Genomic DNA, 22,342 nt, shown 5'->3' on the forward strand with positions numbered 1-22,342 from the left:
ACTCTGCTGTTTATTAAACTACAGACTCTTATATCAGTGTAATAGCTGTTGGCCTCACCTGTTAAATTCCGCCACTAGAGGGCAGATTTGTAATGCAGTGACATACAGATGGCTTCAGGTGATCTTTCCAACAGGTGCAGCAGATAGGGTACACCATTTCCCCCCCAGTATCATGCAAAGAGGAGCCAACATAGATTTACAGGCGTTGAAGGAGGCACCTGTGCTATGTTGAATATATTATTTATTTTAGTTTTTTTTTTTTTTTTTTATGTATTTAAATGCAGATGCAGCTTTTCTTAAAGAAGTAATAGAGTAGCATGTTTAACACATAACTACTATAATATTTTTGTTATATATGATACCTGCGTTTGTGGGACAAATATTTCACTACTATTGTCAATGTGTTATAAGATGTTCTGCGTTTTACCATTGTGTTTTTGCCACAAAGAGAAGTTATTGGCTTTTGCTGACTGGTAATTTAAAACACCTGTCCTCTCAGTGTGTGTTGTTCTTTCGATTTTATAGTGAATTGAAATTAACTAAAGGGAGGAGGCTATTATTTACAGTCCAAATAGAAAAACTGTGAATGTGGCTGCAGTGTTGCAACATTAATACACAAAACACAGTCCAGTACTGCAAGAAAACATTTCCATTTTCAAATAGAAAGAATATATTTATTTGGGAAACGTCACAGTGAACAAGAACGATATCAAAAGTAAATTGAAATGAATTAGATATACTTATCACTAAATGTTATGATAAAAGTAAGTACGATGCACTTAAGTAAGACCAAGCGAGAACATTGTTAAATTGAAGTGTTTGGTTATGCTTGTGACAATAATCAACAATAATTTGTATTTATAGTAAATAACATCACGTTTTAGTGTATGAGTATTTCTGCAATACAACAAATACATTTCAATACAAGATACTGTTTCTGTTTTGTAGATTGAATTGACTTTAGAGAGATTTTAGTGAGGACAGACACAGTGTAACGAACAAGAGTACACATCACATATCAAACCACAGTTGCACCACTTAAACAATGCTTTGTAGAGTTTCACAATCAAACAGTACGAGGAGTGCAGAGTTCAATGTTTTCCTTCAGTATGTCGGGACATGTAATAGAAAAGGCCAAAGACCATTTTACCACCATAATGCAATATATTAATTCAACTGTTTATGCATTACGTAAATTTCCCCTGATTAACAAATCCTTAATTTGACGTTGTTTAAAGTACAAGACTGACCGAACTGTATTCAAATTACTGCCCCATGAGATTACAAATAGTAACTCTATGAGAGAAGTGGTTGGTACAACTTTTATTTTTGTTGAAGCTTATATTTGCTGATATCATCCTTTAATTGAAAAAGTCTTTGGAAATGGCCTCTACAAAGTTGGGTGCAGACATGAGGATCCCGATGGTGCAGAGGATAGTGAAGAGCGAGAAAGCCATGAGGCAGAGCCTGTCAATGACAGACGCAGCAAACTTCCACTCGTTGCACACGGACTTGTCCTCGTCTTGGTCTCGGAAGCGTTTGGCGATGTAACGCACCTCGTCCAGGATCTTGGCCATTTCTAGTTCCACGTTTCCCACTGAGGAGACCGGACCTGCGGGGAGGAGCATCTCATCCTCACCTGCTCGTCCCAGCAGCCGTCCACACAGGACCCCGGAGTCAGGCGAGGTGGCGCCTGTGGAGTAGGTGATGCCCTCCAGGCCTCGGATGCCGACGTAGAGCGTGTTGCCGTTGGTTGATTGGGAGGCTGAGGCGCCCGCGTTGAGCTCCATGCTGGTGAGGCTGCTGCGCGGAGCCTTGTTGTGACAGGCTGAACGCACTCGGTCCTCACCGGGGCGCTTCATGCGCAGGAACCAGGCACACCAGTTCAGCAGGATGACACGGGTCTATCGGATCCGACAATAATGAATGAGGCTCCAATTAACTATAAATGAAACTGACTAAATGAGAATGAACACAGACTTCAGTCTAATTTGTTTGGTGGGCCACGTGTAGTTTTAATTCAGAGGTGCTGCACTTGTTAGATTAACTTGTCCCAAACTGACCAATCACAGTAATAGCCTGATTGGCCCCAGAAAATACCAGTTTCTGATTGGTCAACAGGTGATCATTGCATTGTGTGTCTTAATATTTTTGTTCAACAGGAAGACACATTTCACTGCAGACGGTGTATCAAACTGCAGGTGACCACTCCAATTCTCCAGTTGCATTCTTTGACTCGTTATATTATCACATCGGGAGACCTCATTGTGCAACACACTGAGAAGAGATTTATTAAAAAAAAACATATGCCAGACTCTGAAATAACGCAGAACATTTTTGAGGGGATTTTTGTTTAGATTGCTGGTGGACACAGCCTCACCCAAGCAATTGCATATAAATCTTGATAAATTACTGTAAGTGAAGCAAATCTGACTATAAAAAACTAAAAGTAAATGTCCACAGTTTATCATCATGTATTACACAGTTGGGAGGTCTGGCTGGAGGCAAATTACTTAAGTAAGAGTGATATAATATGAGTCACAAATAATGGTGTATTATGACATGACACTCACCCACTTGGGCATCTTGCCTCCATCAGGGTCATGGTGGTGATACTGCAAGACCAGAACTGTAGCAATTACTGAGAGACCAACAATGACCATGGTAGTGGCAAAGTACTGAGCTGGGAAAAGAAGAAAGAAAGACAGTGAGAGTGGTCACAAACAATTGTATCATGAAGGTACAATTATGGAGAAAACCAGAGAAACTAACAGTTTAAGAGAGCAAAACTCCCGTCTTGACTTCAGCACACAACTCACTGTATGTGTCTGGGAAAAATAAATCCAAAAGCTACTTTTTCATCCCACTGACTTTAGATCTCTTAATAAAAAGAAATAGAAATACTGGATGGCTGCTTAAACATAGCTATACTGTGCTATAAGAAATGACTACAGAAATTTTCCGCCATGCCTTCCCACTGATCGTAGTTGACACCCACAGCGACTTCTTTTAACTTTAGGCTGGCTTACCTATTAAAGGCACCGAGTCGGATGTGGCGGGCATAATCTCTGCGACGAGCAGCATGAAGACAGTCAGGGAGAGCAGGACTGTGATGCCTGCGAAGGACACCAAATCTCAGTTAGCTTTTCACACAGAAACAACTGAGCTCAATGAGGAATATTAAAAATCACACAGTTACGACACGATGCCACGATTCCTTGATGTTGTAATCTGCCACAAATCAACACGCACTGCATGTTGTATACGACATAAAGATTCAGCCAAACACACTTTTCCATCCGGAAAAATATGCAGAGGATTGAGTGGTCTATTCCACATTTATTTGCATTTGGAATACTCATTGTTTTACTCCATTCGAGCATTTCCAGTTGCTTTGTACTCAGTTTTATTCTGTTATTCACCTTTTCTTCCTATTTCACACAAAGCCCCCCAATTTATTCCATGCCTTTGTGATGCTTTATACTGTATTCTTCTTCTAGTTTTGCCTTATTTAAAATGTTATACTTTCGTCATGGGATTTTGCACATAAGACAAACGTGAAGGAGCAGTTGAAGCTTATCATGTCACAGTCACTCACTACGTCTCCTGCGTAGGTACAAGCACCCAACAGGTATCTTTAAACCACCTGCGAGGAGACAAGTTTTCACTAATGAGTCGACATCCCACAGATTCTTGCTGTAAAAGACTAAAAACGACTTCTCAGGAAGATTAAGAGTCACATCCTGCTCGTATTCATTTGACACCTCTGAAAAACACGTCCTGGCTGCTTGTATGTTGACATGACTGTTGCTGTTTCTTTGGACGAAGGAGGAGTGCTTAAATCCTTTCAAAGGATAACGAGTGGTGCATGCATGATCTCTGATATCACGATGACAGCTTGTAGCTCATATTTTTTCAAATGCACAGGAAATAGAAAAAAATGAATATATTGAAGTTTATTGATCTGAGTGGCAGTTTTCTGACATTTTTTTTTTGTCACTTCCTGATCTCAAATATATAATACTGTAATTTAAAGACAATTATATCAAAGAGTTAGTTAACTAAAATTGTTAAACCATATAGTGCTGTCTGCTTATTGTTTTTAGCAATGCACATAGTTTCTTTTTTAGGTTTTTTTTTTTTTTCGTTTTTTTTCTGCCACCATCTCAAAGCACTAAAAAAATACTAAATAACTGTAAAGCATCTTTACACAGACTGACCCTTAACTACTCTGGAAGAAAAATAAATCACCACTAACATCTGCAATGGGGAACTGGTCTCTACCTGAAGTCGGAAAATCTGAAAACTGTTTCTAGAAAGTGTTTTGGGTCATTTTTTTTTAACATTTAAAAAAAAATTTTTTAAATCCCAAGACAAACTAAATTACATTAACCTCCATTGTGCAGTAATGCAGGCAGGTGTTCAGGTGGACATTTTCAAAACTAGGCATTAAAATCTTAACTGTATGAAAAGCCAGACAAAACATAAATATCTTTTTGATTTGGGTGAACGGGACTCTTCAAGGAGATGGATGCAATTCTAATGGACATGAAACATGATCACATTTTCGCTAATGATGCAAAAATTTGGAAAATAGGTCATATGTAGATGCAATTTTAATTCGACAACCTATATATGTATTTTTTTTAAGGCTTTGAATTGTTGTTAATTAGTTAAGTTAATTAGATGTATATTTTCAAGTTTTTATATGACCAGAGAAGACAGGGTGCACAATCAGATATGTAAACGCTTCTTAAATTTTTTGTGCATTAATGCAAAATGCAAAGACTATGACAGTAAAAATTCACACACAATCATATTTCACACACACACACACACACACACACACACACACACACACACACACACACACACACACACACACACACACACACCACCGTCACTACTCAACTGCAGATACTGTTTACATAATACCTTGATAATTTATGCCTGAAATATTCAGTCAACTGAGATTAAACTGTTCTCCTGATTCTCTGATGGTTAAGTCTGTCAGTGTTGAGGCCAAAGAGGAAGTGGATTAACGACAAACCATTGTTTTCATAAAGTCACTGATTACCCACGAGACAAATGGGCTTGGAAATTAAGTGGTTTTAGATGGAGAAAAATTGAAGAATAACAGAAGGCTGTGAAGGAATTCACTTGATAAGAATCTCATTCGTTTTTGGCCATTTTCAGTTTTTTTAACAGCACACAGTTAGTACGCATAGATCGTAGTCACGTCAGCCCTGGCAGGAGGCCACCAAAGCGCTGTGCGAGAAACCTGTAAACCTGTTTTAATACAAAATTATGCAATTTCCAGCTTGCAGGATTTCAAGAGTCGTTAATTTTTTACAGTAATTGCGACATAAAAATTTGTTGGAGAGAAAAATTGTCGTGATTTAAGATTAATCTGTCACCTCATGAAGAAGAGTCAATATCTAGATATTATTTAATGGGTCAGAAGAGCGTAGACTGATTTGCAGCAGCAGCACTGAGGTCCGCCAGGACCAAAGCAGAACACCAACACAGTATATTAAGTGAACAAGACGTTAGCTGCCAATACAGTGGCAGCATCAGGGAGGATGGAGTGTGTGTCTGTGTTAATGAAACAGTCACTGAGAAGTACGCTGCAGGTCAGAGTGATGCAGAGAAGCTGTTCGGTCAAACTCAATTTGTAATTAAAAATATTCTTATAGGGCTGGTAGAAATATGAAGTTCCTGAATGACGTGGACTACAATTCTGAAACTCTGCACTAAAGCAGCAGCCAACACAAAGAAATGCTCTATTTTGACTTGCGGACACAAGGGTTTTTGTACTTGACAGAATTGAATCCATCCCACAGTGATATTTTCATATTTCTATGAATCTGACTTTCGATTAATGTGGAAAATTAACAATTCACTGTTTGGTTGCAGCTGTGGTTTGAGTCCAAGTGCTGAAGCAATACCAAAACTATTCCTCCCCAAATACTTAAAGCTACAGTGCAGGACTTTTAGAAGTAGAGGTCTGTTACATTCAAGCCTTTGCCAAACAAGTTTACAAAATGCTGAATCTCTCTGCATTTCACCTTATAAAGAGTCTTTAAATCTGGTGCCTGGTGAGACATCCCCACACTGACTAGATGAATGCATACTGGGAATGCACACCAGAGACTTACACTGGCCAAGCCACTTTAACCCCACGCTAACTTGAATGGGGATAAAATAACTCAATTGTGAAGATCTTCTACACTTTCTAAATGTTATCGGAACGAATAGATCCAATTCTTACCGTGAAATGAGTCCTCTTATGGGGGGTTGTGAGACTCAAAACAATCTATCCACCGTTTTAAGGGCGCAACAGTAGGGATGGAGAAGGCTACAGTGGAGCTTATGCAATAAGAACATGTTGACAGTGTTTTTATAATTACTCTCACTGGCAGAGGGGGGGATACGAAAAGCTCACCCTGGCTCACCAGCTCCTTGCAGACCAATAGTGGCTTTAAATCAAATCAGACGCTGCACATCCCCACTCAGAAAAGGGGGAAGTTACAGTATGCCAGTTGAGTGTGAAAATATTCCTAAAAAAAATGGAGAAAGTAGCAAACAGTGGAGAGATTTAATCCTTCGATTTGCTCAAGCCTAAATCACGGACCGAATCCTTCACCACGGACCCTACTGGTGCACCAAGTCCAGCAAGTCATAGTTTTCAAGAGAGTGAAAGTCCTTTTTGTGTTACTTGAATCATTTGTAAATTGCGTGCATTACGAAGAGGACTTATATATTTGACCGATTAAAAAAAAAAAGATATTATATGTATTTTTACCTTTTTTTTTCTGGCTGGGAATTTTTCTTCAGTGGACATTTGTTTAGACTTCCATTTCCTTCGACAAATGTCGAATGACAAATGACAGCGGGACATTGTGTGGTATTTCTGTTTGTGTTGTGCGTTTTATAACTACGAACCTACATTCTTGTTTATATTCAACAACTTTTCATTGAGGTTGTATTTTATTTACTTTTAAGACATAGATTCTTTGGGTTGGCTTTAATTTTCTATTTGTGTGACTGATACCTAAGACGGATGTTTGTGTGTGTGTGTGTGTGTGTGTGTGTGTGTGTGTGTGTGTGTGTGTGTGTGTGTGTGTGTGTGTGTGTGTGTGTGTGTGTGTGCGTGCGTGTGTGTTCAGGTTGCCCTCACCCAGTGAGATTTTCTCCCCGGAGTCAGCAGGCAGGAGGAAGACGAGCAGGGCCAGAGTAGAGATCAGGACGCAGGGGATGAGCAGATTGAGGCCGTAGTAGAGGGTCCGTCTGCGCATCACCACGGTGAAGGTGACATCGGGGTACGGCTCCTCACAGCACTCGTAGAAGCGCTCGTTCCTTCGTCCGGGAACCTCTGAGAATAAACAAAGCACAGTCTACTTTAGTGCGACTGGAGGGAAACTTCACAGAGAAATGATCATTTCACGCTCTCCTTCTCACCGATAAGATCCCACTCCCCGTTGGCGATGTAGCCGCTGATATCTGCCTCCAACATCTTTAAGTCCAGAGACCAGCCCCCGTACGTCCACGAACCAAACTTCAGGTCACATCTCTGGACATCGAAGGGGAACCAACGCACATCGATGGAGCAGGTGCTCTTGAAGATCCCTGTTGTGGTGAGAAACATAGAGATGGATGAGAGAAAGAAAAGCGGCACTTCATCTGTAGACGAGAAATGGATGGAGGGAAATTTCCAGCATATTTGCCGACTCTGGCATAAAGAGGCAGAAGCAGATTGAAAAAAGAAATGACAGAGGCAGCGAGGGAGGTTTCACACACAGAAGATATGGAGTCAAAGTGCCATCCATCCCATCAAGAGTAAAAAAATCCAATATGACAATGAGATGAAAGAGGAGGGTAATTCTTCAGGAGAGGCAGGCACCAAACTCATTTCCATCCATTTTTAAGAGATATGAGACGTTGGCAGTAAACAAAGTCTGTCCTCTCACCTAGCACCACGAAGACGAAGTACATGAGGAGGAAATGAATGGAGATGGGGAGCAGACAAACTATTATATATCCTATTTACTGCAGAGGACCTCGGGGACAAAGACAAATGTTAGGAAATTCAAATGATTTGGCAGTCCAGGTCACATCTGCATTCAGTTTTACTTATCTAATGCATCTGTGTTGAGCCCTTTGCGCCAATATGGCATTCGATGAGGGTTCATTTGGAACAGAATTGAGAGGCAATTTCCTCTTGACAGAAGCAATCAATCCAGAAGAAATTCAGTGATGGAGCCATTTATGTGGGTATTGATTAAGATGCTGAGGGAAAGCAGGCTAGCGCTTTTGCGTAGTCAGGGATAAAGGGGGAAGAAGAGCCTGCCAGGGAGAGCAGTAACCGCCAGCTGTGACAGGAAGGCCTTCTGTTTCAGCGTGTTCATATGACTGCATGCGTGTTACAGAAAGTCTTGTATATCTAGTCTGGCAGAAGTGGGTCAGTAGGGGTGAGATTAGGAAAAATGCATTATTGCTCAAAGCATATGCGGCATTAGAAGTGTGTAATGTGTTACTGTTACTGGGATGAGGCCACTTTAAAACAAAGAGAGATTACAGTAGCAGCTCTGTATTTTCAGGAAGTAGACTTATTGGGGGTTTTTTTCCCCTCAGGAGTTAGATGAGAAGATGAATAGATTTCTTATATTAAACCACACTTGTTAAATATGAAACCACAGCCAGCATCCGGTTAGCTTAGCAAAGAATAAAGACAGGAAACAAGAGGAAACAGCTGGTCTGGCTTTGTCAAAATTTAACAGAAGTCAGCTTTTGAGGACAAAAAGCTATGCACAGATGAAATAAACAAATTATAACATGTTACTTAATGAGATTTAGAGGTGCTGGCATGTATTGATCGAGCTGGGCGAGCTGTGTCAGCAGGTCCCCGATTTTATATTCATAATTAGCGTACAGACATGGGAGCAGTGTCAGTTGTCTGAAGTTACTCCAGACATTAAATAAAAAAGATCAAGAGAAAAACCAAACACACTGTAATAAAATTGTGGGGGAAAAAAAAAAAAATGATGGATAATTTTGCTAATAGCTATCGGGAGTTTATTAAAACTTAATAGCAGCTGCTGTTGTCTCACTATCCCGAACCGAACCTTCAAAGAGCAAGTTCTTTACACAAAGCAAACCACGAGGACACATTATTTTAAATGAAAGCTGTACGTGTGGTTTGATGATATTTGATGATATTTGCACATCATTGAGCCATGACCAAATAATGATATATCATCATTTTCGCTGAAATCCAGAGTGTAATATTGATTGTCCTGAATAACAGCAAATATCTCAGCAGTCGAGAGTTAATACTTGCTCAGGACTTGCTGTGTGTACACTGGTACCTACAGTACATTCATCTTCACTGCTAGCAGTCTGTAGGATTTAGAGGCATCTAACATTGAGGGTGCAGATTGCATCCAACTGAACACCCCTCGCCTCAGCCTCCCCTTCCTAGTGCGTAAGATAATCTGTGGTGGTCATGAAACTTGGGGAAAAACATGGAAGGCTCTCTGTTGAACCAGTGTTTGGTTTGTTCATTACGGACAACACATGACAGTGCAACATGTTGTACTTGGTAGAAGAGAACCTGCTCCCTGTGTAGATATGAAGGGCTCATTCCACAAAAACACAACAACTGTTTGTTTCAGGTGATAACACACCAATGAAAAGATAAATATTCTATTCCATTACTGCCAATAGATCCTCCTAAATCCTACATACTGAACCTTTAACTGTTTTGCAGAAATTTGTCGATCATAAAAGAAGTTGAATCATGACACATTGGTTGCACTTTGATTAAACTTAACTTTTGATTGATCTAGTATTAAGTCACACAAAAAACAAATAGGGGTCGGGAGTTTTTTTCCCCTGCATTGTTCAATAGTTAGCAAACATAGTTTTACAAGCGCTGTTGAATCGCAGGCTCGTGCGCTCAAACTTTGAATTTTTCAGCATTATATTTCTTTTAACAATTAAACAGATTCACGCATGTGGGTGTTTGTAAACGAGAGCAGGTCGTGTTTCTCAATAGTGAGTCAGAATTTAATGAGTTCACTTGACAAGAAACAAGACTTGAAATATAACTGTCAGATTATGTACACTGACTGAACAGTAACCAGAACCGTCTCATTTAGAGTTGAGTAACTTTTCCGTTGTTGTTGTCTTAGAAAAAGGCCATTTGTGCTACCTGTTTGTATGTGCCTCACAAATTAGATGTTACATAAGATTTGTATTTCCACTGCTACCCACAAGAGGTTTATGTAATATAAGGCAAAAGTTCTGATGCTACCTTCACTGGAGGCTCATGCCTTGGGGTAAATATTTTGGTTGTAAGGACCATGTACAGCCCATGAATTGTAATTTGCCTACCATTGCTGTATAGAAAGCAATCTGTGCACATCTAATGATTTGATTTTGAGGGTGTCTTCAACAGCAGAAGAAACAGAAGCAGTGTAGATATTCAGTTTGACTGTTTCCATCTGAAACCTGCTTCTAATGGGACAGACAGGTCCTGGAGGTTGTTTACAACTGTCTGTCTGTTTACAATGTTATTGCTTTATGTAAAAATGGTTCAAAAGGAAGCAAGTTCTCCATTTATACAGGCAGAAACCAAATTGCATTAGTAATGAATGCAGCATCAGTAGATTAATGGGAAATGGTCTGCGCTTATATAACGCATTTTTTTCTTTGCAGTCTTAAAGTCTCTGGGAATTTACAGTGCAACCTGCTTTATGATGAATGCAAAATATAAGGGCTTCATCATGAATTCAAAATAAATAAAGATTATATTATATTTTTTCTATGAGGACAAATCAATTCCAGAAAGACTTTAAAGTAATGACGCACCCGAGGCTCTTAGTACCAAAACAACAAAGGACTTTTTTTCTTCACACTTTTTCAAACAGTTCAGAGATTATGTGTGATTTTCACATATATACTTCCTATGTGCATTTTCTTTTAGACTCTGGGAGTAGAATATAAGATTTAGAGGTGTTTTATCTAAAAACAGCATACTGTAGTTTTAAATTTATTTCCCACAACAAGTATCATCTGCAGCTATTTAATGCGAAATATTTTATGGATGGGAGCAACAGTGCATCATTTGACATTTCCTACGAGTAAACATCTGTTTTTGTCTGATACTGAAGTGTGAGTGCTAACTGAGATTGTGACTCTTACCTGGGGGCAGGTAACTGCAGGCACCCGAGGAACTGACCAAAATGTTGGTATGGAACGTAGCATCAAACCTCTCATCTGCACTGTGAACAAGAAGGAAGTACATGAGGATTTACGTCTGCAACCAAAGTAGAACTTCAGTGGAGATGCAGATGCAACCTTTGTAAGAACTGTGATTAATTATGAGGATGCAACGTGCAAATTTGGATGAAGCACAAACAGTGAACACAGCAGATGCGCGGAAAATAAAAATATTTCTCCGAGTTATTATTGCCAAAGGTACACAGCACACCGGGAGTCATGTCTGATGCAACGTTTCCCCGGAGATGGTGATTCAGGGGTTACCCTCAATCTCCCCTGCTACCCACAGTTCACTCCCTCTAAGTAAACTCCCCAGAGGTTGAAGCACAGTTGAGCTAAAGTTGAGAAAGAAAAAAACAAAAAACAAACTTGCAGCAGTTCAGAGAGTTTAAAATCAGGGATTTACTCAGTGGGACAAAGACAAATGAAGAACAATGCTTCTTCCCTCATTAGGTGATGGGAGGGTAAAGGGACTCTAATATGTTGTTTTTTTTCCAGATCTTTTAAAGATTGATTAATGGTGATATAGCAGTTTCCTTTAGGGACATATAAAATGCTCTTTGTCCCATCTATTTTGATGCAAGTTTATTCATTTGTCCAAATGATTTATTGCTCTATAACGATCTTTTGGTTTGTGCTGCATATATTTAAAGTGCAGAGCACCACTAACCTTGAAGTGTAACGCTCCTCTCTGAAAAGCAGCTCGCCTCACAGGATTCTTAATTTACTGTAACCATCTCTGTTTACCCTTTTCATTGTTCCCAAGATGTAAGTTTGTACCACACATAAATTCTGAGTTTTGAAAGTTTTTGAAGTTTAACCACCTAAGCCCCAGGCGACTTTTTGAAATGTTAACCTGAGAAACATTTACCAATTTCATCAGTAATCCCAGTAAAACCATGGATGAGAAAAACTTGGGGGAATTTTAAAATATCATTTGTCCCTTTGCCCTTATCACTAAGTCAGAGTGGGATCTGAAAACATCCAGCAAAAATTTACATTTTTACTTCAGCGTAAACAATCTTAAATGAGAGTAAATGACAGCCGTATGAGTCAGTCAACAGTGATGTTAGTGAACAACTTAAAATTCTCAACTGCAGATCGACCTAATCTGATGCAACAGAAATTATGAACCACAAATGCTGTATACAAGGTGTATTCTTCAGTTTATGTGTCACATATTTTAACATTTGAAAAATGGTAACAGATCCAGCCTGGTCCCAGTGCAGGGACATGCAGGGTGGAAGGTGTTAAATTTGTTTTGTCTGTTGTTTGTTTTCTATTTGCAAGTCTCTCCCGGCAAGATATTCTGAATATGTCATGGGGCAAAGTGGTGTCTGATGCTTTCCCGACCTCATAAACAAGAGCAGCAGCAGCCGGAACACTGCAGCATATTCTGACATGTCGCCACCTGCATACACTCTGGTGCAAAATAACTGTATTCATTTGTATTTTATTTGGGATTTTTTTTCTGAAAGAAATAAAACTGCTGCAAAATCCTGCTGTTGTGAAATCACTCCATATTGCTATACTATATGCCCTGTCTTCAGTTGGACTAATAGACAATGCCTACATGCCTCTTTGTCAAATTTGAAACATAAAAGTGTTTGTTGCAACTTCTGAATTGGTTGAATCAACCACATAAAAACATGCAAGAACACTTTTATTTTCTTATCCTGACCCACTTTGTACCTGGATATTAGATGGTGCAAGTGTCATATGTCAGATTCAGCAAACCTTTTCAACAGCAAACAATTGCCATAAATTGCTTCTTTTAACTTGATGAATGCCTCCTACTCTTTATCATGACCAAATAAACAAGGCAAGTTTGACACAATAGAGCTTCAAATCAAAGCAGGAGATGAAAACATCTAATTTAGCTATGTCAGAAGTAGAATTATGGATATAGAAAAAGACATAGAGTAAGACACCAATTCTAATCTTTATTCTAATTGTATTTATTTAAATTCCAAGTTCATTCACAAGACATTTGAAGTTCAAGTCAAACTAGTTTTTTTTTTTGTTTTTTTTTTATGTACTGCATTATTACATTAACATTTTGTTCATTCCAAAAACAAAATTCTCAAAACAAAACAGTAAATGCCACAAATTCTCATGTCTCTCTTGTACATACACTGTATTGGTATGGTTCTTGCATGTTTTTCTTAATTACATATTTCTAACACACAGAGCCGAAACAAGCTATTCCTTTTATGTTAAAAAAAAAAAAAAAAAAAAAAAAAAAAAAAAGTCATCTGGTGTTGCATCATAGTCTGCATCACGGTAACAACCTCGTGTTTGGCTCTGGAAACACAAAAATCCAAAAATACATCATCCCTCCGAGATCTCCCTCGTTATGTTGTGCAGAGGAGAATGCATGCTGAGTCTGACAGCATGCATTTCCAATTACAGTGCAGCACCCAGCAGATCTGTTCTCTATGATACCTACCTGTTATAGAGCAGAATGTCTGGCTTCCAAATAAGATGGTCCGGAAACCTCACATTGGTCACACCAGGATAGTCTGCTGGATTCCACTTGAGGTAATGGTCCTCCCATTCCTGCAGGAATCAAAAACATTGTGCAACAATCATATTTAACACACATATCTTTAACATATTAAAGCTGTATGGGGCTCTACTTTGTTAAGACTTGCTTAAAAGCGAAAACTTTTTTTTTCTTGTGGCTGTGACCACAAGAATATAATAGATAAATCTGTGACAGAAGCTGTGGATAACATCATGCAGTTAGGTTTCATCATATCTGTACCAAATTGCAGCAGCATCAGTGGAAGAAATGTGATTTTTGGTCATAAATAATATCCTGAGCATTTTCAAAATTTTAGCCCAGCAAAGACACTATAGAGGAAAAGTCAGGGGGTTGTTCTCGTTAGTAGTTTCACCCTGAAAGGGACATGAATGTGTGCAGGGAATGTCATGGCAACCAATCCAGCAGTTGTTGAGACATTTCGATCAAAAATGTCAAGTAATATGTGTATTTTGCATTCATTTTGAGTTAAATATAAATAAATGACAATATGATCTTAATAATCTGAGTGGAAAACAGAATCTCTAAAATTTGCACATGAATTTCAGAGTATATTAGTATTGGATGTGCTTTAATGAGAGCATGCACTGGATTTGGCTTGGATTTCAAGTTTGTGCAGAACCTGATATTTCAGCCTGGATGAAAGTGGAGGTGCGACAGAGTGACATTTTCATCCACAGAGCTGCCGTGCCGCGAGCATGGCTTAAAAGCCGCGCTGCCTGAATCCACACTGCCTATTGTAAATAATAGGTTGAGAGGTATGCTTGATTACTTCCACATAGTTGAACTCAAGGTTGAAAACCCAAGATGGAAACAAAATGGAAAGGGACAAAAACATGACAACATATAGCGAAGACTCCAGTATTACAGAGTATGAAGCATTTTGTCCAAACACTCTGTGACTGAATGTTTTCCTTTTGATTATAATTATTATTTAAAGTAAAAACTCAAAATTTCGGTGAATCAGAACATGAGCAGGAAGTCGAGTGTTTCACCACCTCTTTAAAGAAACAAATTGCTTCCGGGTCTATAGCAACTGTCTACATAGGATAAATTGAGGAGATGTACAGCTCAGTATAGTGAAATGGGACAGCTGGGTGAGTCGGCGAATACACCATATCTTTATTTTTGGCTTTTCATAAGGATTTTTGCAATCAGATCTGTAATGCACTTTTAATTAATTCAAACTGTCGTAGTCAAATAATGGCTGTCCCCAGTATAACGAAATCTAAAGGTCAGTCGTTAATAAAAGCCATGGATAACACAGTGTGTGTGTGTGTGTGTGTGTGTGTGTGTGTGTGTGTGTGTGTGTGTGTGTGTGTGTGTGTGTGTGTGTGTGGGAGGGGGGGGGGGGCGCAACCACCTGTGCAGCTCACCTAGAAATGAAGGGAAATTCCCCCCAAAAAACACTCAACAAACTCACAGACACAAAACAGTCCGGAGTACAGAAACCAGGTAAGCAGGAAACACGTAAAGAGGTACCGGAGGGAAATGCAAAAGAAGAGTCCGAAGGCAAACAAGGGTCAAATACCAAAAGCTTACAAATCTCTGGGAAAACTGGCGTGATGAGCTTAAACTAAACGGTTGACACAAAGACAATCTGACATATAGGGGCAAGGAGCACAGACTTTGTACACAAGAGGGTGGGGAGATAATTGAACACAAGTGGAGACAATAAGGTCAGGTGAAGGCAAGCAGACACAGGTGGGAAGACAAGAGGACATGAAGTTAAGACAACAGAAGTGAGACAAGAAGGCGTGTTGTCAAAATAAAACAGGAAGTGAACAAAAGTGAAAGACTGAGAGGACCAAAAGATGAGGAAAAGACAAACTGACAAAGCGAAACAACGAGAACAGACTGAAATGGACAGGAAGAAACAGATACGACATAAGACATAACTAAACAATGAGAAACTGTGACATACACAATGGTGGGTCGTTGCAGTCAACAACTCAGTTTTTCTTGACAAAGTCTTAAACCAAAACAGGCAGTTCAAATCTTCTTTCCGGCCAAGATAATCGAGCTTGTAATCTCACAGAATCATTTTCTACATCTCAAAGTGACTTTCAGCGATGAATGCATCTTTAGGACATTTAAACTCTCTTCTCCTGGATTCAACACAAGCAGGCTGAGCCAACGATCAAAGCTAACAGATGGTAGATCGAGTGGATGCTGTCTGCGCTATCTTGTGTGCGTGCCGGGTGCGTGGAGCTGCCGCGATTCCACAGGATGATTTAAAACAGACCAAACAGCCTTGGTATAGCTTGCTGATGATGAAGCAGCAGGGAACTAGTGTCACACAACAGACAAGCTGCAATAAAGCATCGGCGTTCAAACACTTCATCTCACTGCACGAAGGAGAAACGGGTGTACACTGTACTGCTCCTGTGGAAGGTGAAAAGGAGAAGACTGGCCAACACTGGATGCGATTATACATTTTAGCACAGACATACAATATTAATGATCATTTTACCAAACTAAATGCAAGACATATAGATACAGTTCAAGATTTTAGGGAAGACGCTTGCTGTATTTCTTGCTAAGTGCTTGAAGAGAAGATACAACTCACATCTGTAGAGTAATATATGAAGCTAAAGACAGCAGCCGGCCACTGGAAACGAGGAAGCAGCCTTTCAACAAAAACATCTGCCGACTAGCATCTCTAAAGCTCACTGATGAGCCCATGATATTTTGTTTATTTTGTTTTGAAAGTGCGCAAATTACAATTTGCGTGTTTGTTATTTATATGAAACAGTCTGGCACATTATCCTTGAAACCCCACCAGAGTGTAATGTGTCTCTCATCCAGAGCATGCTCAGAAAAAAACGCAGCAACTTGTGACCATGAACATGACAAAAGATGTTAAGAAGGGATGAATGTATTATTAGAAACATAGCAAGTGTTAACATAAGCTTGTGCAGCTTCGCTATTCTCTGACTTGAAATATACTCTACAGGGAAAGGTCTTACCATTTGCAGCCAAATGTTGGTTGTCAAAACCTGGTTCTTCTCATCCTGTTGGAAAAACATGATATTAATTAATGTCATTACTCAGATACTTTGTCAGTTTTGTTTATATTCTCAGTTCCAGTTCCATAAAGAAGAGATCATGCTATTCAGGAAATGTAAACACCCACAGTAGCTTCACCTCTCAAGGCTGTAGTAATGGAAAAGCAATAAGTAAAGCAGAAACAATTACTAGTAATTCCCCCTAACATGTCTTTTATTGATTGGTTTTGATAGCTGAGGGAGCTTTCATACAGAAAATGCAGGTACCTTCATCAGATGAAGCCATGAAAGACATCCGAACTCAAATGTGAAGGATTTAAAATGTATTTATGTGCATGAAAGACAACTGGAACACCTGATTTATTAAAGTGTTCCTGTTTAAGTGTGTTAGTATCGACTTTACCCTAATTGGAAAAAAAACATTATTCTTCTACAGGAGAATTGATTTGAGCTGTTAAGTGAGAAGCCATGTAACAATGTTTGTAGCAATGTATGACAACTGATTAACTAACCGAGACTGAGAAGTAATGCGTTGTCTAGTACATACAGTGTATGTATTGTATTTATGAGGAGCAATAATTTACGCACCACGTCCATGATCTGCATGAGGCTGAGGCCAAAGTTAACAGTGAGAGACTGAGAGTCGTTGAAGACCGGTCTCTCCAGCGGGTTGTAGCTCGTCATCAGGTTCTTGTACAACCTGCGCTGGTTCGGCCCCTGATGAGAAACTACAGAAGACAGACAAACCTTTACCATGAATATTCTTCATAATCATTTCAGAAAAAAATGATCAAGACAGACACTGTTAGTCGTGTCAATGAATTTTTCAGTTTCATGTTTAATTTTCCCTTGTGCAGCCATAAACTGTATATAAAAGTGGAGGTAGCCTTCGTGTCTGAAATATGAGGCCAGTGCAGAAGTGCCTTAAACTGGAATACCACTGAGGGCCACTGGGGGTGGGCTCTGAAAAGCTATGGCTCCATAGACTCCCATTCAACTTGCTCAACTCAAAATACAAAGTCAATAAATTTCTCCACAAGTCATAATGGTGTCATTCGCTAAATTCACTCCTTCTTATTAGTTTTCTGGCAGTCCATCTTAAAATAATCCTTTCATTAATTTGATATTTGGCTTCAAAAAGCAGTATTTTTTTAGAGGCTTGTCTGTTTGATTGACAGGCCCGTGGTGCTGTCAGGTTTCCACTATAGATGGGCAGGTAGTTGTAGTCGTACTAGTGTTACCAATCACATCGAGTCAGATCCACTTCTTGCTCCCACCCAGCTCACCTAAATATGGTTTCTGTCTCCAAAATAGCAGAAAAATCAAAAATCCAAACTCAAGGCTTCAGAACGGCAGTTCAGACACCAACGCTGTTGGTTGCCACTTGAGTGCCACTTGAGTGCAGCACAAACAATGCCTTCTACAATCTAAATTTAGTGATGGTCTGAGACTGCACTTCTGTTCCTTGTAATAACCAACAACAAAGAGCAAAATCAGATTGTTTTGAATGAACAACTGAGACGACATAAGCAAACAGACAGTGACAAGACTGGCACTCAAAGTTCTCCAAAAGCAATTTCAAAGACGAGGATATCACAGTGCGGAACATTTTACACTTGAATGTTTATTAACTACTCAGTATGTGTCTATTCTGTATTTATATCACAGTACTGATCAGTTAAAGTAACCTCTGGAAACGTGCGGCCAAGAAACAACACAACTATCCACAGTTATGAACAGTCATTCAAAAAAACCTGAGCTAAACGTCTTGAGCTAAGCGCTAACATGGTAATACTGATGTTTAACAGATTATATTTACAAGATTCTGCTAGTTTGCACTAAACTTAAAGTGCAGCTGAGGTGGACTAGTTTTGCATCTATTGGATCTTAAAACAAATATTGGGACATTAGATTTATTTGATGGCACACTGTGACGTTAGGGGACCCCGAATCATTTGAATCTATCTTCAAGGGATCTTGAATATCGTTAGCAAAGTTCATGGCATCCACCTAGTAGCAGTCCATACATATTTCCCTCTTGTCTCAACCAAACTGTCCGTCTCATGGTGACACTACAGAAAACACCGGGGGAACACCAAAGACAGCATCCTCTGGGGAACATGAAGGTCCTGTACAAGCTTGCAGGGCAACCTATCCAACGGTTGTTGAGATGTTCCAGTCTGGACCGGAGTGACAAGCTGACACTGCCCTTCCGAGAACAACAAAACTACTGTAGCTTAAAATAAATTTGTTTGAAATGAAGTTGTTGTAAATTCAAGGGTGAGACTTACTAATTCAACGTAAATCAACCTCTCCACTCTCCTCCTTCCTCTCACATTATCTAACCCCTTGTATGAGGTGATGAATGCAATGGAACATTTGTTTTTTCTCAGACGCATGCTTTATTCTCACATGCTCACATATGCGCCTGTGCACTGGGAAACAACAAGGCCACTCTCCTAGACTCTTTGACGATGCGTGTGAAGCATCGACGCTTTACAATTCAGAGCTTCTTTACAGACACAAGGACATTTTCATCGACGGTTGGAGATGATTTGTGCTTATAGTGTTAGCCTTGTGGCTTGCCTTTCCCAAGGAATTGATCCTGAGGTCGCGTGGAGATAGAGAGAATAAACTCTGGGTCCATTTTTATCTCACCTGTTTGAAATTTTGGTCCTACTAAAAGACAAGGAGACAACTTCTTTCGCCATTCTCTGCATTGGTCATCCTGCTGACCCCCACTAGTCTCAGATACTTGAGTGCTGCTGCTCCACCTCCAGCTTGGACCATGCAAGTTGTAAAGTATCTGCGCTAAAATCTCTCACTTTAAAATGATTTTGCATTTTTATTTAAAATGTGTTAAGTACAAAGGTTAGACTGTGTCAGAGGAAAAATATCCGTCAATGTCTAAGGGTGGTGAAACACACGTAGTCCCGGGATCAGGAAATCTTCTAAATACAATACCAGGACTTGATTCATCACACACTGCAATCTCAAATCAGATCTTCCCCTCATTTTAACACACTCTCGTTTCCTCTCCTGAGTTATGGAGCATTTTTGGCAGCATCTATTCACTTCACTAATGGCTGTAGCCCAATTATTCTAAACCACCTATGAGAAGCACATTACCCTGATGATTTGGCAGAGGGTTTGTTGTTTAAAGGTATCTCTCCGTTGCTCTGTTGCATTCAGTATTTTCATAAAAAAAAAGAAAAAAGACTGGAAGAATAGCTGAAAGCTCGTCTTTGTCCGTTGCTCAATCCCCTGCGGAGATCCCCTCGACCTCTCCCCTCCCTCCCTCTCCCCTCCAAATCCCACCATAATCAAATTTCACAATGACGATCAGAAAGATGACATCAATGTGAGTTTCAATACTAAAATGTTTCTGTGATACACTCCAGTGCATTTCCAGCCATTAGACCACATGGGGAAATATTTCGGATATGCTGCCAATATGTTGCCAGAAATGAGCTCTGAAACTTAAAAGTGTTTCAACCTCTTAATCGAATTTACCAGCCTTAGTCATGTCGGAGAGATGGACAAGGGCTTTAACTACCTGAGACATGTGCTCAGACACGTAGATGTGCATGTATGTGCACTCACTAACAATACTTTCCTCCATCTGCCTCTCTAGACTTGACTGCCAGGGAAGCCTCCATTAACTGGAGCCTGTAAAGTGCAGCCTGAGGAGCCTCAGTAAGTGATTAAATGAATTGCTTCAATCAAAATATTCTGAATTCAGAGCAGATCTGAATAAAATTGATGAGACACAGCATGTCTTGAAAGTTTCATGAACTAATTAGCATTTAAGACCAGAATCCATCTCTCTCTTTTTTTTTCATCGGTTTGTAAAATCTGCAGGGGTTGACATGAGTACTGTGTTCTTTGGAAAGGATATGGGGGTTCATACATTCATACATGTTGCGACATCTCGTGAAAGGCACCACAAGAACATCTGGTTTTAATATAGAAATGGTTGTTTGGTCTCTGGACAATGAGAGTCTTTGAATAAAGTTGGTATTTTCAAGCTGTCACTCAGTCTGTGTGCCTCAATCTGTCTGTCTATGACACACCCCAACATGCTGCCCCCTCCACAGAAATGCCCTGCTGTGATCTTGTGATCTACACTCTTACTCACTTGTTTCAAATCATTAGAAACCCCACAGGGCATCAGTCAAAGTTGCAACAAGTTCAGTGCTGGCAAACAAAACAGTACAAGTGCAGTAAAATACAAAATACATATATATATGATATAATCATTGTAAGATGTAAACTCGACCTTGTTTCCAGGTATTATGATGCTTCATAGCATAGCATTCATGAACAAATAAAAGCATGTTTAATATTGAATAGCTTTAAAGTTTGAACAATTGAAATTAGAAATTATTTCCACTTCAACCACATCAAAGCACATCAGGATGCTTTAATGGCTGCACCTTTGCATCAAATGTAAATGCAAGTGTTATTTACTTTTATACACATTTAGTCTTTTTCTATCGTTGCATACGTTGGATTGTTGACTATATTCAGACCGGATTTTTATTTTTATTTTTTTTTTATTTTGCACGGACACTTATATGTTGATAAAAACGAGTGCAGCAGAGCCACAAAGGGCTGAAAAGGGGAGCAAAATAACTCCCTCCAATATTAGGCTATACTTTGTCAGTTCTCATTTATATGCACTTGTGAAGTCATGGGTGATTAAATTAGCATTAAAGGTCGATTATTTTACCAAAAACTCGATGCTTCGCACAACAGGTATAATTCTGAGGATGCTTAATTGCAAATTAAATCAGACCACACTTTTTTTTTTTACACGCATGCAGGTTGCCTACCTTTCACTACGCACGCGGCGACCACAACAAAAAGCAGAAAATTCAGCAAGTCCATGTTGATGCAAGAGAAGAGTGAAAGCAGAGAGAGACTCCTCAGACAATTGGTGAACGAGACGGGATGCGGGAGTGATGGTACTGAGGGTGGGGTGGGGCTGGGGTCCAGTGGTGGTCTTAAATAACTCCTCCTCCTAATGAACAGCAACTGTCTGGCAGGACATCGATGAGATTTGTTGTCGTATCAAAACTGTCTGCCCTCGGTAGTTTGGCTATTAACCTACTTCCAACGTGTTAAAAAGAGATAAAAATAATAATAATAATAATAATAATAATAATAATAATTATGTATTGTAAAATGTACAAATGTACAAAAATGTCGACTCCATGTCCAAATACTGGGTCTAAATACATATTTTCTCCTTTTATTTCATTACATGACGAAACATCTGAATGAATAAATACAATGAGTGTCTAATTCAAGAGCCACATATCTGCTTGTCCACTGCATAATTTCCCTCCCTTTTTACATGTAGGTTTATATAAACGTGCCTCTTTTTTTCAACCTTAATGTGAAAGGAGACGCTGAAAAAGTTGCAGGATCCAGGATAACACTTCCATACAGTAATTTCACGTTTGCAAAAAAAGGGGACATCTTCTGGTCACTGAACACCATT

The 22,342-nt window shown here is 39.4% G+C and overlaps 1 protein-coding gene across 1 annotated transcript; it reads right to left on the minus strand.

Annotated features, from left to right (window-relative positions):
* Positions 1-631: 631 nt before the first annotated feature.
* chrna7a (cholinergic receptor, nicotinic, alpha 7a (neuronal)) lies at positions 632-21,780 on the minus strand. Its single transcript, XM_069165627.1, has 10 exons — positions 21,672-21,780; positions 17,425-17,564; positions 16,798-16,842; positions 13,733-13,842; positions 11,206-11,285; positions 7,462-7,629; positions 7,181-7,375; positions 3,030-3,116; positions 2,574-2,683; positions 632-1,904 (listed from the first exon to the last, which is right to left on the minus strand). The coding sequence occupies exons 1-10, from the start codon at positions 21,724-21,726 to the stop codon at positions 1,362-1,364; spliced, it is 1,533 nt and encodes a 510-aa protein (XP_069021728.1). The 5' UTR covers positions 21,727-21,780; the 3' UTR covers positions 632-1,361.
* Positions 21,781-22,342: the final 562 nt, after the last annotated feature.

This window comes from Embiotoca jacksoni, unplaced genomic scaffold, assembly GCF_022577435.1.
Source record: "Embiotoca jacksoni isolate LCO1_2020_lvr unplaced genomic scaffold, fEmbJac1.0.p SCAF_35, whole genome shotgun sequence".
Classification (NCBI taxonomy): Eukaryota; Metazoa; Chordata; class Actinopteri; family Embiotocidae; genus Embiotoca; species Embiotoca jacksoni.